At 36.7% G+C, this 18,146-nt stretch overlaps 1 protein-coding gene across 2 annotated transcripts in view; it reads left to right on the plus strand.

Moving 5' to 3' along the window:
* The window catches only part of UCHL3 (ubiquitin C-terminal hydrolase L3), a 49,099-nt gene extending 39,339 nt beyond the window's left edge, over positions 1-9,760 (plus strand). For both annotated transcript variants that reach the window (NM_001040541.2, XM_059892043.1), the window contains 3 exon segments: positions 3,800-3,875; positions 8,885-8,943; positions 9,550-9,760. In NM_001040541.2, coding sequence (NP_001035631.1) covers positions 3,800-3,875; positions 8,885-8,943; positions 9,550-9,633 — 219 coding nt within the window. In that variant the 3' untranslated portion in view covers positions 9,634-9,760.
* Positions 9,761-18,146: the final 8,386 nt, after the last annotated feature.

Raw genomic sequence — 18,146 nt, forward strand, 5'->3', positions numbered from 1 at the left:
ACTTAAAAATATTCTAAATATAAGTGAACATGTCATAAAAATTGACATTTTCAGTTTTATATTTTTACGTAATATTAATGTTTGCTCCATATTAATCATTGCTTTGTAACTTCATAAGTGTTTTCATCGCCTAGTGACTAAGAATGTGTATTGTAGAATGGCATGGCCTGGACTTGAAACCAGATTCTGTCACTTACTAGCTTTGTGACCTAGAGCATGTTACTTAATGCTTCTGTGAGTCAATTGAGAGTACAGTGGATGTAACTATATTACCTACCTCATAGCGCCTATATGACAATGAGTACAGTGGATGTAGCTATATTACCTACTTCATAGGGCCTATATGACAATGAGTACAGTGGATGTAACTATATTACCTACCTCATAGGGCCTATATGACAGTGAGTACAGTGGATGTAACTATATTATTTACCTCATAGGGTCCATATGACTATTAATTGGTCAGTTCTTATAAAGTGCTTAGGATAATATCTGGTATATATTTAGTGCCACAATTATAAATTAAATTTAAACTATTTCTTACAATTTGAAATGTCTATTTAGTTTTTTAAATTTCTATTTAGTATTTAATTTTCTATCTAATTGATTTGTCACATCACTTTTTGATTCTTCATGGTAGTAAGAAGTGTGTTTTAAATTAAGAAACTTTGTAAAAATGATATATAAAAACGTAGGCAAAGATTATCAAATCTGGAATTTATTTTTTACTGATTGTTCTTGCTTCTAGTGGAGTACTGCTTAAGCAATTGGATAAGTATAGATTTCAGACCCTGGTTAATTGAAGCTGACCAAAGGAAAAGGCTTGTAATAGGTACTGAGGTTTTGTGGAAAGGGTAGAAGTTTTGAGCATTTTTTTATCTTTTATAATGGTTTGAAGGCTTTTCATACCTTCTTTAGCAGTTTGGATTTTTAGTATGCACTTTTGGATAAAAGGTTCAATGACTCACAATTTTGAGTCACTTAGATTTAGTGACTTCTTAGATTTGTGATAATGTTAGTGTTAATATTATAATAATATATAATATTTATATGGCATGTAACAGTTAAAGTACTTTCATGAATTTCATTTAAACCTGAAAACGGGTAAGAATCCCAGTGCTCAGGGGGGTTGAGTACATAGTCGGGTCTCTGATTCCAGTTGTATTACGTTTATCTCTAGCACAGTTGTATTTACTGACAAAATGTGAAAAACAGAAGCTATTATATAAGAGATATTATTCTTAAGAGATGGGGTAAAAATAAGTGATAATTTTAAAAAACATAATAGCTTAAAGGTTTAAAATACTTGATGTCATATTGGAGAATTGTGTATTAAAAGGAGTAAATCAAGCCCCTTTCCTGGGGCTTGATTGTGTAAGGAATTCTTTCTAGTGTTTTTGTACAGAATTGAACTTATAGTTTGTAGAATTGCCTAGATTTAGCCTTGAAAAATTGGGTTCTCTCTGGTCATTGCTGAAATGGGCGTTACTAGGTTTGAGGGATCGCTAAAATTTTTGATTCTCTGACCAGTAAAATAAGGGAACTCATTATTACTATCTAACTGTTTGGAGAAATACCATGTTCAAGAGGGATTAGTCTTTTTTAAGATGGTGGAAAATACTGGGAAACATTTTTTGCCTCAGTAGATGGGATAATTCTAACAAAACTGTCCAGTTGGAATGGACTACCTGAAAACCTAGTGGCAGTTCCCTGTTGTTGGCGGGGCTGCCACAGATGGGGCTGTGGTCAAGAGCAGTCTAGTATCAGAACAACAGTAATCCTACGTAACTGTGATTCCTACCAACTGTGGAATTCTTTAGATCTAAGTCAAATTTAAGAAGAGCTAGTTTGCCACAGCAGTGTATGTTGTGCTGCACCCATTCGCAATTTGAGGGAAGTAATCTCCGGGTGTTCTTTGGAAGGAATGATGCTAAAGCTGAAACTCCAGTACTGTGGCCACCTCATGCGAAGAGTTGACTCACTGGAAAAGGCCCTGATGCTGGGAGGGATTGGGGGCAGGAGGAGAAGGGGACGGCAGAGGATGAGATGGCTGGATGGCATCACCGACTTGATGGACATGAGTTTGAGTGAACTCCGGGAGTTGGTGATGGACAGGGAGGCCTGGCATGCTGCGATTCATGGGGTCACAAAGAGTCGGACATGACTGAGCTACTGAACTGAACTGGATCTCTGAAGAATAACGTGAGCTTAGATGAGTCATATCTGTAAACATTTTTAGAAGTGAAGTGAAGTCGCTCAGTCATATCTGACTCTTTGCGACTCCATGGATTGCAGCCTACCAGGCTCCTCCATCCATGGGATTTTCCAGGCAAGAGTACTGGAATGGGTTGCTATTTCCTTCTCCAGGGGATCTTCGCAACCCAGGGATCGAACCCAGGTCTCCCGCACTGTAGGCAGACGCTTTACCGTATGAGCCACCAGGGAAGTCTCAAATATTTTTAGGAGCATCCAGCAAATCCAAGGTGGCTTACCAGGTGACTCAGTGGTAAAGAATCCACCTGTCACTTCAAGAGTCACAGGAGATGTGGGTTAAGTCCCTGGGTTTGGAAAATTCCCTGGAGGAGAAATTGGCAACCACACTCCACTATTCTTGCCTGGGAAATCTCATGGACAGAGGAGGAGCCCAGCCAGTTACAGTCCATGGAGTCACAAAGTTAGACACGACTAAGAACCCACCCAGTAAATCCAGGTTAGCAATGTTTATTCTGTACCTTCCAATTTCTGCACCTGAAAACCTTGTATTACTTAAAACTTAAAATTATATAATTATTTGAGGGTGAAAAATTAAAATTTGAGTTAACAAAGTTAGCGAAAGTTAATTTTGCCGTGTTGTTCAGTCATTGTGTCCAACTCTGCAACCCTGTGGACTGCAGCACGCCAGACTTCCCTGTCCTTCACTGTCTCCTGGAGTTTGCTCAAACTCATGTCCATTGAGTTGGTGATACCATCCAACCATCTCATCATTTCTCGTCCCCTTCTCCTCCTATCCTCAATCTTTCCAGGTATCAGGGTGTTTCCAATGAGTCGACTCTTCACATCAGGTGGCCAAAGTATTGGAGCCTCAGCTTCAGCTTCAGTCCTATACTTTGTGTTACTTACTGGATATTACATGATATGAGATATAATTTGATTTCTGCCTCTTTAAAACTTTTACCTCTAAAATTTGTACTTGCATTTAGCAGTGATTATATTACATTTCAAACCAGTTAGATTTTTGAATCTAGGAAGAATACACTTTTTGAAATCTAGGATGAATAAAAAATATTCTAAGTCTATATTGCATTATTCAAAAAATGAGATTATTAAGGTTAAATCATTAAGGGAAAAAACTCTCGATGTCTTCAAATTTAACTTGAAAAGAGTTTCTTTAACTCATTTTATGCTATTTAACTTCTAAAAAATTTATTCAAATTTCAAAAATTAGACAAATTAGCTCATGAATTCATTTCGTTTAGCAAATATACATTGTACGTCTACCATGTAGCAGGCATTGTGCAAGGGCTGAGGCTTCCAAAGTGAACAGAACCTTAGGTTTTTAGGTCAGTTGAGATTAAGAGAGATGTACTTTGAGTCAGTGTTTTTCTTGTTGATGGGCGAACACATTTGTTATAAATGCAGGCATGTTCACTCTCTGTCCACCATACTAAAGACTAAGCCTTGAATCATATTGTTATAAATGTTTTTTCATGTAATTTAATATTATTTATATGTGTTTACATGTAAGTTGATTGATTTGTTTTGACTGCTAACATACATACTATGTATTTTCCCCTCCTAGGCACCAAATATAGATGAAAAAGTAGATCTTCATTTTATTGCATTAGTTCATGTAGATGGGCATCTCTATGAATTAGGTAAGAACTATTTTAATTTATCCTGGGGAGAAAAATAGTAAATGGGAAAATTTGTATTTATGAAAACATGACTGTTGATATTTATTGTGTTCACTTAAGTTGATTACCTTTCAGCACTGAGTTGGCATAATAACAGTTTTCTGCTTAAGATTTCTTACTAGAAAAAGTAAAACTGTTTTGTTGTTCAAGTGACTTATTAAGATAGTTCAAGAATGCTTGCAACCACCTTTGCAAAACAGGCAAGTAAAAATTATTATAGGAAACTCCTATAATCACTTCAGAATTCTTTACTAAATTTTTGAATTGGTATCAGCAACATCTTGGATGACCATTTAAAACTAGTTTCTTGATCCTGAAACTAGTTTTAAAACATAGTTTATTATTCATAATGATTAGTGTTTGTATTCAGCAATTGGTATCACTAGTTTTTAAGCTTTTGTAACGTCCTTTTGTATCACATCTGATTTTTCAAAAGACTTTACAGGAATCTATGTTTTCTGGCAACAGTTCCTTCAGGCGTGTGTCCACGTCCCTATGATTAATTACTTGGTATTGGCCTATAACTGCATTTATCTTTTAAAAGTTTAACTATCAATGGACTACTTCAGGGACTATTTGGAGATTCTTCTAATTTTAATAGTGTCACACAAGCAGAATAAGCTTGCTATGATTCTTTCATAATACTTACAGTACTTATGAGCCCTCTATGAAAACTTCTTAGATTAGAAAAAAGACCAAATAAAACAAAAGAGTGAAGTCCTTTTCAGTTTCTAGATACCATGATTTTTAGTTCTCTTCTCATTTGCTGTTAAATATTAACTTTACACTTTCACGCTTTCCTTTTCCTTAACTTATTTAAAGACAGAAAAGTTCAGAAAGGACTCTGAGTGTGACTGTAGACGTGATCCATAAAATTTAGATGGATTCTATATTTGGAATACAGCAACAGAATCATATAATTTATTTAAAAGAAGGGGCTCTGTTAAAGGGGACAAGGAAAGGAAAGAAGTGTACAACCCTGTGGATCATCTACAGTAGTAGAGTGATTTGAGTAGGAAATCAAGCTAAAATGAAGTCATTGTCACGGGAGTATGTAACAGACCTGCGGGGCAATTTAGAAGATATGCTTTCTTAATTCAGTCTTTGGAACTTACGTAGAGATAAGATGTAATAGGAATTGGGGATTTCAAATGTCTGATTGCTGGAAGCTAGTTTCCACTCTTAAAGAATAACTAGTAGGGCTTCCCTGGTGTCTCAGTGGTAAAGAATGCACCTGCCAATGCAGAAGACACAGGTTCCGCTCCTCCTCTGGGAAGATACACATGACGCAGATCAGCTAAGCCCGTGCACCCCAGCTGTTGAGCCTGTGCTCTTAAGCTCGGGAGCCACAACTGTTGGCGCCCATGTGCTGCAACTACTGAAGTCCTAGTATCCTAGAGCCTCTGCTCTTCAACAACAGAAACCTTTGTACTGCAACTAGAGAGGAGCCCTCGCTTGCCACTAGAGGAACACAGCAATGAAGACCCAGCACAGCCAAAAGAAATAATAAAGATAAATATATATATTTATATATATATATTTTTTTTTTTAAAGAATAACTGGTAGAAGTGGAGGTCTAAAGAGAGTGCTGAGACTGATCAGACACATTCTCATAGATTTAGGAAAGGCCAGAGGAGTGATAAATATGACCCATAACCAGAGATTATAAAAATGTAATGGTGACTTTCAGAATGGGAGGCTGAATAATAGAACAAACAACAGTGAAGATACTTAAAAGAAAAAAAATCTGATTATCTCAGTGGGAAGGAATACATTGTCTGAAAACCCAGTTTGACTGATGAGCTGGCTCTCTGAGCTCAGAGGCTAAAGGGCAGTGGAAGGAAAGACATATATCAAAGGTTGGCTACATATGCAGGAATGGTTCTCTTTTGTAGCACGCCAAGATCAACATGAAAGGATCTTAAAATTGGCTTGAAGTAAGAACATCAGAAAAGAAAGGCAGAACTACTAAGGTCTTGTTTGGTTCAAGTATTCTTTAGCAGGAAGAATGATCAATGTGGCTGATAGAGAATTAGAGCCCTTTGGGAATTACATTCTTTAAATGAGTTTAAAAGAATTTCCGAGTTCTAAAGAATAGCGGGAATCTTTGAGATGTCATAGAGGATAGGGATAAATATTAATACAAGAAAAATTAAGATGGACAGTTACTGACTCATTGCAAGGGGAATTGGTGGTAGCCCTGATGCAAATTCCTAATTTAAAAGGAATGTTGAACAAGAGAAGTATTGAGTTAGTTCATAGAGAATAGTGGTTAAGAGAACAGCATATGGTTTTTAAGGAAAAAGTGATTTCTGAATACCTTTAATTTTTAAAATCAGGCTGTATGATTATAGACATGGGACAGGTAAATCTCTGCAGGACCATTATACAACAGAGGGTAGTGATAGCATTTAATATGTCCATTCTGTACCTAATTGTAGGGTTAACTAATGGAAGGGAGTGAGTTATTCATGTTTCTTTTATCATCCCGTCCTTGTCCTTAGGGCTTCAAGTAGTTCCTGGCATATGTCCTTTTAATTTGTCCCTGTCATTCTTTGAGCTCTTTCTAACTTTCTAGTAGAACAGCATTTCCTGGCTCATCTTTTATTTTCCATGCCTAAGCCTTCTCCAAGGAGCCCTGGTTCTTTCTATTAGAAGATGATGATTAGAACCAAGATCTGGGTGCTCATTGTTATTAAGATGCTGTCACTTTTAGGCTTTCTCAGAGGACAGAGCTAGGAAATACTTGTATGTATTATATAAATAGACACCTGTGTGTGAATAAGAATATACATGGACACACAATCAATTAGTTATATGTTTCGCTATATTAAAGAGCATTTATTTACATCTACATTTCTAATTCTAAACTAATATTATACATTTTGTGCTAGTGTTACCATATTTATGACTTCCTTTCCTGAACAGGGGAAATCTAGCTCTCATTGTCCTTTATGTATTTTCTGACTTACGCCTTCCCTGATATATAAACAAGCTCTTGGCTGCTCAGCCTAAAGCTCCGTTCCAGACACACTGCTTTCCGCCCCCACCTGGCCCCCTGATCCTGGCCTGGCGCAGACAAATAGCCGGAGCTCTCCCAAGTGTGTAGCTGCCTTCTTCCTGGCATTGTGCAGATTCCAACTGCCTCGGCCTCCTTGAACTCTGCTCCCCTCAAACTCTGCCCTCTTTTGCTTTGGTCTCCTAATTAAAGTGGCTGTAGGCTGCTTGGGTCTCCCTCTCATGCACTGGAAGAGAGCTAGTATTACTGTTGGGCTTACCTAACAGTTCTGAGTTACATATTTCCCAGTCTATAAAACAACCATTTCAGGTATTTTGTCCAGGTCTTTAGTTGTTTTCAGTGGAAAGCCTAGTCCAGTACATTATTTCATCCTGGCTGGAGAGGGGGGGTATCTGTTATTCCTGGGCCTCCCACAATGAAGATAAGAATCTGTTTCCTTTGTCACTCTTTACCTACTTCTGTCTCCCAATCACAAAGTACATACTTACTTTTCCCTGTTGTTACAGTTGTTTAGATTCTTTTTTTAAAATATATATATACTTTATTGAAGTATAGCTGACTTAGAGTGTTTCAGGTGCACAGCAAGGTGACTCAGTTATACATATACACATGTATTATTTTTCAGAGTATTTTTCATTGTAGGTTATTACCAGATATTGACCATAGATCCCTGTGTTATACAATATATAGTTGTTTAGATTTTTATGACTACAGAAATGTTATTCTCAGATGTGCCATAGTTAATGTACTTTTCTTTTTCACTTTTTTATTTCTCTGTATTTAATAACTGCCCTGTTTTGCTTTTTTGGTTTGCTTGGTTCGTTTTCACTCATATTTTTCTTTAAAAGTAGTGTCTTTTAGTCCAGGCCTATCAGTATGTATGCATATTGATTCAAAAATTATTATTATGTTTCGAAGCCATGAAATTATAGAGGAGATTGTGTTTTATGGCTTGAAGTGCCATTTATAAAACATCTGAAATTATAGACTTGGATATAGACTATCAGTTAACTTTGGGTTTGCATGAGTTTATGTAATTCTGAACTTTTTCATTTTTTCATAGTGTTAAAAAAGTACTACTTTATTCAAGGTGATAATACTCTTGGTGTTGAATAAAATAATCCTAGGTTATTTAGATTGTTGTTCTGTGTTCCTGCCTTGGTACATGGTTACTAGTAGTAATATGTAAACGTTGCAGTGGTTCCCTTTCATTGGCATAAATGTCAGTTTTACTTAGGACCCCTTATCAGAAGGCTTTAAAGTGAAGAAAGAAATTTTGTATATTTCCTTTTTTAAAAAATGTTTATTTGGCTATGCCAGATCTTTAGTTGCAGCATATGAACTCCTAGTTGCAACTTGTGGGATCTAGTTCCCTGACCAGGGATCGAACCCAGGCCTCCTGAACTGGGAATGTGAAGAGTTAGCCACTGGACCACCAGGGAAGTCCTGAAATTTCTTATATTTCTGATGGTTGTAATTTTTAAAAAGCTGACATTAGTCTTGCATATTCTTTTTAGGAAATTAAAGCCAATAGTGTTTATTTCTAACAGCATGTGTTTATGAAGTTAGACATTCAAACGTGTAAGCAAGGTTCTAAATAACCGTTAGTGTTAAAAATATTCATATGTAGCACATTTAAAGGGTTTGTTCTAGGATATTACTTTATCTTTTAACTTTTGCCTCACTATGGGAAGAGGAAAATGGAAGTTGAAAGTATTAGTACATTATCCTGTCATTCTTAATTAATGGAGACTAAAGAGATAGGACAACTGAATAAAATATGTGATTCTTGATTAGATCCCACATAGAACAAATCAGCATGGATAAAGGATATTTCTGGGTCAGCTGGAAAAATTTCTAAATGAAATAAATGTCATTAATTGTTTATATTATTAAGAAGCATAGTATCCTCTACAAACAACTAGCCATTCACCTGTTTATTTTTCCACAGATGGACGGAAACCATTTCCAATTAACCACGGGGAAACTAGTGATGAAACTTTATTAGAGGTAACAGTAAAACCTGTTGGCCCACCTTCAGTTCATTAATATTCTTGTCATCTTTAAAACATCTCTAAAGAGAACTGGTGTAACTTTTCTCTGTATATCTTCTTGTCCTGGCTTTCTGGAAAAAAATCCAAAAAGAAAAATTTGAACTAGTGTTAAAAATCTACAGCCAATGAAAGAGGTTTGGAAAACTCTTGGTGTAAACAAGTATCAAATGTGAAAAAAAACAAGAGTAGTATTGAAAGCATTACACATCGTATCCCATGTTTCATTAAATCCAAGGTACCATCATTTGTTTCTCGATTTTAAAGATTTTAAAATTTATGAACAAATTGTATGGCTTAGAATCAATGAAACATGTAGTTCTCAGGTTAAAAGCTTCTTAAAAGCCTTTTAAGAAAGAACACTTCCATATCTCATACTTTTGTACTAAGCAAATTAGGCCACCCCGCTATTCACTTTTCTGGTGTCCTCTGAGTTATTTTGCATTTGAGAAAAGTAGTCTGTGGTATAAAATTACTATGAATTAGGAAGCTATGAAGCATTTTATGTATCATCTGTAAGTAAAACTGTTTTTAAACTGAAAGATTATGTCTTTTTCCCCTCTAGGATGCCATAGAAGTTTGCAAGAAGTTTATGGAACGTGACCCTGATGAACTGAGATTCAATGCCATTGCTCTTTCTGCAGCATAGCCCATCCAGAATGGAAACACCAAATACTGTATTATTTGCAACAAAATTAAATTTCCTCTGCCAGACACTAACTCACAAATTTTGATATTTTCATTAACTTGACTGATTAAACTTTATGTGAACTAAACTTTGACTTAATCTGTGTTTTATATTATTTTTTGCCCCAAATTAAAGCTGCAATTCTTTTTTTCCCTTTCTTTCTTGTGAAGGGTTTGCCTTTTTGGATGACTAGCAATATCTTTCTTATTCTCTTTGAATTTCATAGGAGAGTCTGTATTGGTATGCAGGCACAATTTCCATATGCAAGTATGAACATACATATTTATTTAACAGACATTATCATCTATTTGTAATGAGCTGGATACTGTTCTGGGGGCTGGAGTTAACAGTGAACATTATAGCAAGTTCCATAGTCATGAAGCTTATGTTCCTGTGAGAACAAATGATAAGCACATTAATGGAGCTTCCTAGGTGGCTCAAATGGTAAAGAACCCACCTGCTAACACAGGAGATGCAGGCAAGAGATGCGGATTCAATCCCTGTGTTGGAAGGATCCACTGGAGGAGGAAATGGCAGCCCACTCCGGTATTCTTGCCTGGAAAATCCTGTGGACAGAGGAGCCTGGCAGGCTACAGTTCATCAGGTTGTCAAGAGTCAGACAGTACTTGGTGACTGAACCTACACACACATACACACAAGCACATTAATAAGATACATACCAATAATAACAGCTATACAGAAAAAGTTGGATTTGTGTTAGTGACTGAGTGGATCTTTTAGGTTATTGTGGTTAGAGAAGGCTTCTGTGGGAGGTAACTTTGAGATCTGAGCAGCTAAACATAGCTAGTCATAGAAAGGTGGTGGGGAAGAGAAGAGGGACTATTTCTTGCAGAGTTCCTAAAGTAGGCAAGTCTTGCTGGGTTTTAGGACCAGGATAAAAAAAAAAAAGGTTCATATAACCAGAGCATTGAAAGTAAGGGGGAAAATCCAAGCGATGAGGTCAGAGTTGGAGAGCTTAGTGATACAGGAATACAGGAAAAGGCATTTGGACTTAGCACAGGTGTGAAGGTAAGCCATTGGAGAGTTTTACACAGGAAAGTGACCTGATTTGGTTTATAATTTTAGGTCATTGATTACTTTGTGGATAATAAATTGGGGGGAGGGGATAAGAAAAGGAAGAGAGACGTGCGAGAAGCCCACTGCTTTAGTTCAGTGACAGATGATGATGGCTAGGGTCTTAAAATTAGTAGTAATTTAGATTGAGATATCTGGGTAAATTTGGGTGTTTTTTTAATAAGGAACTTAAAAGGATGGGGGAAGGTGGAAAGGTATTTGTAGAGTTAGATCAACACAGGGTTGGTGTAATGGTCCATCTTTTTAGAAGAATATTGGTTACACTGGTGTATATACATTTAGCAAAACTCATTGAATTGTTACTTCACTGTATATATATTTTACCCTAAAAAACAAAAACAGGGCAGAAATGAACTGGAATGAGAATAGCAGTTAGGAAACAGATCAAATTGATCCAGAATGAAGTTCTGAACTCAAACAGTTGAATGTAGATGTTTATACATGCTTCACTGAGTTGGGGTGGATTCCTGAGGCTATAACATGAGATAAGTGGTGTTTTAAAACTATGAAACAGAGGGGTTTCCCTGATGGTCCACTGGTTAAGACTTTGCCCTCCCAAGGCAGGGTTCGGTCCCTGGTCTGGGAAACTAAGATCTTGGATGCTGCACAGCGCAGCCAAAAAAAGGGCTAAAAAAGGATATACGTATGCGTATAATTGGTTCACTTTGCTGTACAGCAAAGCCAATACAACATTGTAAACCAACTATACACCAATTAAAATTAATTTTAAAGGAAATGTTAAGTAACTTGATGCAGGTGTTAGCTAACACTATGGTAGTAGTGATTTTGCAATACATACGTTAAATAAATGGTACAACTTAGAAAAGTAATAGGGGCTTCTCTGGTGGTCCAGTGGTTAAGAATCCACCTTGCAATGGAGGAGACACGGGTTCAATCCCTGTTCAGGGAACTATGATCCCACATGGCACAAGGCAGCTAAACCCAGGTGCCCAACTCCCGAGCCTGCGTGCCATGATTAGAAGCCGGTGGGCTGCGGTAAAAGATCCTGCCTGCTGCAACTCAGACCAGACACAACCAAAAAAAAGACCCTTTTTTTTTTGAAGTAATAGGTTTGTTGAGTACATGAAATCTTTGTTGTTCAAAGTGTGGTTACATCAATGTTATCTGGGGAACTTGTGAGACTGAATCAGAACCAGTGTTTTAAGATCCCTGAGTGAGTCATAATAAGTTTGGGAAGCACGAGATTAGAAAAAAAATAGACTAAAAGTCATTTTGGACCTGTCTATTAAATGTACTACCCATGTATGTTGAAGAGGGCCTGAATGAAATGTTGGCAGTAAGGATGAAGAAAAAATCGGAAACAGTTCTATAAATGGATAGTATATAGAGATGATGCTTTGTCATGCCAATAACAACCACCAAGTGTTCTGTTTTTTTTGTTATACTGTTTGCATTTTGTACTCACATTTGTCTTGTATATCATCTTAAATATTTTAAATATTCCTAAGCAGTGTTCTGCCTGTTGCCTTGCTGGGTTTCTCCTATATAATTTCTTAGTTCTTAATGACATATTAGCAAGAATTTATGTAGTTTCTCAAAGTTTTCTAGGTTGAACACTAACTTTAAAAAATCTTAATGTTTTTTATTGTTATATTTGATTTACAGTATGTTTTAAGTGTATGGAGCTTCTCAAGTGGCTCAGTGGTAAAGATCCTGCCAATGCAGGAGATGCAAGAAACATGAGTTTGATCCTTGAGTTGGGAAGATGCCCTGGAGTTGGAAATGGCACCCTACTCTAGTTCTCTTGCCTGGGAAATCCCATGGACAGAGGAGCCTGGTGGGCTACAGTCCATGGTGTTGCAAAGAGTCGTACACAACTGAGCAACTGAGCATGCATGCATGTTTTAGGTGTACAACATGATTTGAAATCAGAGATTACACTCCATTTAAAGTTATCCTAAAATAGTTGTCATATTTCATGTGCTGTACAGTATATCCTTAGAGCTTATTTATTTTATACATGATAGTTTGTATCTTTTAATACCTTATTCCTATCCCGCCCCTCCTCCCTTCCCTCTCCTACTCCCCACTGATAACCACTAGTTTGTCTTGTGAATCTATTTCTGTTTTGTTATATTCATTCCTTTATTTTTTTAAATTCCACATATAAGTTATAACATAGAGTATTTGTTTTTCTCTGTCCAACATTTCACTAAACATAGTACCTTCTAGGTCCATCCATGCTGTTGCGGATGGGAAAATCTCATTCTTTTTGGCTGAATAGTATTCTGTTGTATAGATACCACATCTTCTTTATCCATTCATCTGTTGATATGCACTTTGGTTGTTTCCATATCTTGGCAACTGTAAGTAAAGCTGCTATGGATATTGGGGTGCATTTATCTTTTGAATTAGTGCTTTTGTTTTCTTCTTTTGTTTTCTACATTCGGGAGTGGAGTTGCTGGATTGCATGGCAGTTCTATTTTTAGTTGTTTGGGGAACCTCCATACTGTTTTCCATATGCGCATTCCAGACTGCACCAATTTACATTCCCACCAACAGTGTGTGAGGGTGTCCTTTTCTCCACATCCTCACCAACACTTGTCATTTGGGTTCTTTTGATGGCAGCCACTCTTACAGACATGAGGTGATATCTCATGGTGGTTTTGATTTGTGTTTCCCTGTGCTTCCAGGTGGCCCAGTGGTGAAGAATCAGCCTGCCAGTGCAGGAGATGCAAAAGACACGAGCTCAATCCCTGGGTCAGGAAGACCCCCTGGAGAAGGAAATAGCTACCCACTCCAGTACTTTTGCTTGGAAATTCCCATGGACAGAGGAGCCTGGGCTAAAGTCCCTTGGGTCGCAAAGAGTAAGGTATGACTGAGCACAGCAGTACAAGCAAGTTGAGCACCTCTTCATGCATCTGTTGACTGTATGTCTAGTTATGAGTCATTTCTGCATATTGCTGTTAAGGACCATAATATGTTTTGGGGAAGTAAGATTAAAATGAAACTTTAAATGTTTTTCTCGGTGGACTTTTTAAGAGCTGACTAAACATCACCTTTCACTAGGCGTAGTGATTTGCTTTAAATTACTGAATCAGAGGAAATTTATGAACTCTACAAGGTTTAACTCCTAATATTTTGTGTTCATCTGTGACTAAAACAAAAGTTATCTGTATTCTTGGTGAATCAAACTTTGCATGTGTGAATGCTCATTTGCTTCAGTCATGTCTGACTCTTTGTGACCCTATGGACTGTAGCCCGCCAGGCTCCTCTGTGCATAGGATTCTCCAGACAAGAATACTGCAGTGGGTTGCCATGCCCCGCTCCAGGGGATCTTCCCGACGACAAGGATCGAAACTGCTTATCCTGCATCTCCTGCATTGCAGGTGGATTCTTTACCGCTGAGCCACAGGGGAAGCCCTTATATCTTAAATGAAAACCTTATATGTAATTAAATTATATCTTTAATTCAGTGTAAAAATTATTTAAACAAATCTGATTTGCATTTAATTTCCATCTTAGATTTGTGTACAGACAGTGCTTGTTAGGTAAGCATTATAGCTGGGCTGTGTCCAACAAACCTGCTTATTTCATTTAATGAAAATAATATAGTTTAAAAGAGATTTTTAGCCATTAATGTTTAACTACTACTGTAGTTTTCAAAAGAAGCATCTATAGGCTTAAGAGACATATATTGATGCTTGTAGAAAATTGCAAATAGACATAGTTTAATTACTTTTTAAAATACTTTTAATTACTTTAAAAAATACTTTTATATTTATAGAAATTATTTCTTCTAGGGAAAGTGTATATATATATATGTGTGTGTGTGTGTGTATTTGCATGAGTGTATATAAATTATCTGGGAATTAACAAGTATATATGTGTATATATGTACATACACATTCATATCTTGAATAGGAAACTAACTTTGGTCTAAAATTCTCTGCACATTATGAAAATCCCTGACTGGAGTTAAAGTAAAACCACTCTGACAAGTGTATAATCATTGTAAAGGTTGTTAGAGCTAATTTAGATGGACTTGTACACATGTAAATGTTAGTAATGTTTTAATCTTATGAAATTCTCTAGTAAAATCTTAGATTCCTTATGCTCTCAACAAGATTACTACCAAAAACCAAATGTGGAATATACTGAGTTTTCAGACAGCAGAAAATAAGTTTTGTCATTTCCATTGTTTCTTTTGACTTCAAATTTTGACCGCTTACACGCATTGCATGTGTACGTTCTAGGTTGCTCAGTCACGACTGACTCTTTGTGACCCTATGGACCATAGACTGCCAGGCTCCTCTGTTCATGGGATTCTCCAGGCAAGAGTACTGGAGTGGGTTGCTACGCCCTCCTCCAAGAGGTCTTCCATGCCCAGATATTATACAGGAGGCTTTGTTGACAACAAATGCTATAAGTTTTGAGCATTAATTTCCTGTCTAATTGATACCATGGTTGGGAATCCTTGATTTAGAGGCACTGAATGTGCATAATCAATAATAAAAGCTATTTTGCAAAATGAATGATTTAATATTATGATTTTAATATGCATAGAAATATATAGTAAAGCCATTCTAATCTATAAAACAGATATGAGTGTAATTGAATTAAAATAAAAATCCACATCTTCAAGAATAAGTCCCAAATGATATGAATGATACATTTTAGTTCATTCAAAATTATGCCTTTATGACATATAAACATAGTTGGTATTTAAATAACAATTACAGTCAATAGTCTATTCTTTAAGAGCTAAAGGATAGGAGCTCTGTCCTGCACATGTTCAGTGAGGACAAGATGAAAACAAATTGCCTGAAGTTTTATTTGTGTCTTAAACATAAAAGAGATCAAACTGCCAGCATTCATTGGACCATAGAAGAATTCTGAAAAAATTCTGCTTCCTTGACTATGCTAAAGCCTTTGACTGTGTGTATCACAACAAACTGTGGAAAATTCTTAAAGAGATGGAAATACCAGCCCACCTTAACTGCCTCCTAAGAAATCTGTATGCAGGTCAAGAAGCAACAGTTAGAACTGGACATGGAATAACAGACTGGTTCCAAATAGGAAAAGGAGTACGTCAAGGCTGTATATTGTCACCCTGCTTATTTAACTTCTATGCAGAGTATATCATGAGAAACACTGGGCTGGAAGAAGCACAAGCTGGAATCAAGATTGCCGGGAGAAATATCAACAACCTCAGAAATGTAGATGACACCACCCTTATGGGAGAAAGAGAACTAAAGAGCCTCTTTTTTTTTTTTCCATCTGTGGCAGATTTATGTTTTAATTCATATTATCATACAAAATAAAGTCATATTATAAATTCTTGGCTATATGAAACTTTTAGTATTTTATTCATTTTCATAGTTGTACAGTATTAGTAAAAATAATGACCATTATAAATAAGTATAAAATGGAAGTTGATGAAAAAATAACCCCAAGTCTTCCTTGACTCCCACCCTCCCACCAAAAAACTAGCTAGTATATGGCAAATATCCTTTTCACATATTATCTTTAGGCATATATTCACTTTGTAGTGGTGGATGGTTTAGTCGCTAAGTTGTGTCTAACTCTTGTGATCCCACGGACTGTAGCCTGCCAGGCTCCTCTGTCCATGGTGTTTTCCAGGCAAGATTACTGGAGTGGGTTGCCATTTCCTTCTCCACTAAAGAGCCTCTTGATGAAAGTGAAAGAGGAGAGTGAAAAAGCTAGCTTAAAATTCAATGTTCAAAAACAAAGATCATGGCATTTGGTCCCATCACTTCACGGCAAATAGATGGGGAAACAATGGAGACAGTGACAGACTTTCTTTTCTTGGGCTCCAAAATCACTGTTGATGGTGCCTACAGCCATTAAATTAAGACACCTGCTCCTTGGAAGAAAAGCTATGACCAACCTAGCCATCACATTAAAAAGCAGAGACATCTCTTTGCTGACAAAGGTCTGTATAGTCAAAGTTATGGTTTTTCCAGTAGTTATGTATGGATGTGAGAGTTGGACCATAAAGAAGGCTGAGCACTGAACAATGGCTTTCAAACTGTGGTATTGGAGAAGACTCTTGAGAGTCCCTTGTACTTAAAGGAGATCAAACCAGTCAATCCTAAAGGAAATCAATTCTGACTATTCATTGGAGGGACTGATGCTGAAGCTGAAGCTCCAATACTTTGCCCAACTGATGCAAAGAGCCAACTCATTGGAAAAGACCTATCCACTGGGAAAGATTGAAGGCAGGAGGAGAAGGGGACGACAGAGGATGAGATGGTTGGATGGCATCAATGAATCAATGGATATGAGTTTGAGCAAACTCCAGGAGATGGTGAAGGACAGGGAAGCCTGGTGTGCTGCAGTCCAGGGGTCACAAAGAGTCGAATAAGACTGAACGATTGAGCATCAACAAAACATGAAAGACTTGAAGCACATGCAAAAGTTGTAAATTTAGACTATTATTTTAAAATGTTGTAAAACCTATCTGCTGAAAAGTTGCATTGTGTATTGAGAGTTTACCTATATTAGAAGATGAACAAAAAACTGCATTTGAATTTTCCTTAGGGTTCAATAGTAGAAAGTTATTTTTCTTTATTCTGCCCTGCATACTAAGTATTTGAAGGCAGAGATTCCTCCCATCCTCCATCACCGCTATACAAGTATACACATTTGATAATAGTGTATACAGTTAGTGGGAATGTCACATTGTTCATCTTTTTTTTTTTTTTAACCACTGAGACCAGAGAATATTTTGTGGTCTGGGTATAATTTAAAAGATGCATTCTTATGAAGAACTGATTTCTTTTATAAACAAAATACACATGCCTTAAATATTTCTTCATTTTAAAATGTGAATATTTGCTCTCACAGCTACATTCTGGTGTGACTTAATAATCAGCTACATATGAAGTATTCAAGATAAGAGTACAGCAGTGCTGATTTAAGAATTTTACAAAGTATGACTTGTGGGCAAAATCAACATAGAATGTTTAAAGCCACTCACCTTACTGTTTTTGTTTTTACCTTGCTTTCTTCCATTTTCAGAATCCATGTATCTCATTTGATACAAGGATTCCAGTGGAGGCTCTTAGTTTCCCAAGGCTAGTAGTCATCTAGTGTTTCCTTACTGTGCATGGAATGCCTTGAGAAAGTGACTTCTTTAGCTAAATTAATAAAAATAGGAGGGAAAATGCTTAGGCCAGCTTATTCATGCCCCTCCAATATAGTTCTATAGTTGATAGCTATGTAGATATTAATGATTTTTTGAGCAACTAACCTGGTTCTAAAATGGGATCCAGTTACTCTCAAACATTTCCATCTTAGAAGCCTTAACACTTAAAAATTTTGAAGCACCCAGAGGACATTTTTTTTATCCACTGGTTGTAAACTCTTTATTATTTTTCCTTTCTTTGTAGTTC

This window comes from Bos taurus, chromosome 12 (genome assembly GCF_002263795.3).
Source record: "Bos taurus isolate L1 Dominette 01449 registration number 42190680 breed Hereford chromosome 12, ARS-UCD2.0, whole genome shotgun sequence".
Lineage (NCBI taxonomy): Eukaryota > Metazoa > Chordata > Mammalia > Artiodactyla > Bovidae > Bos > Bos taurus.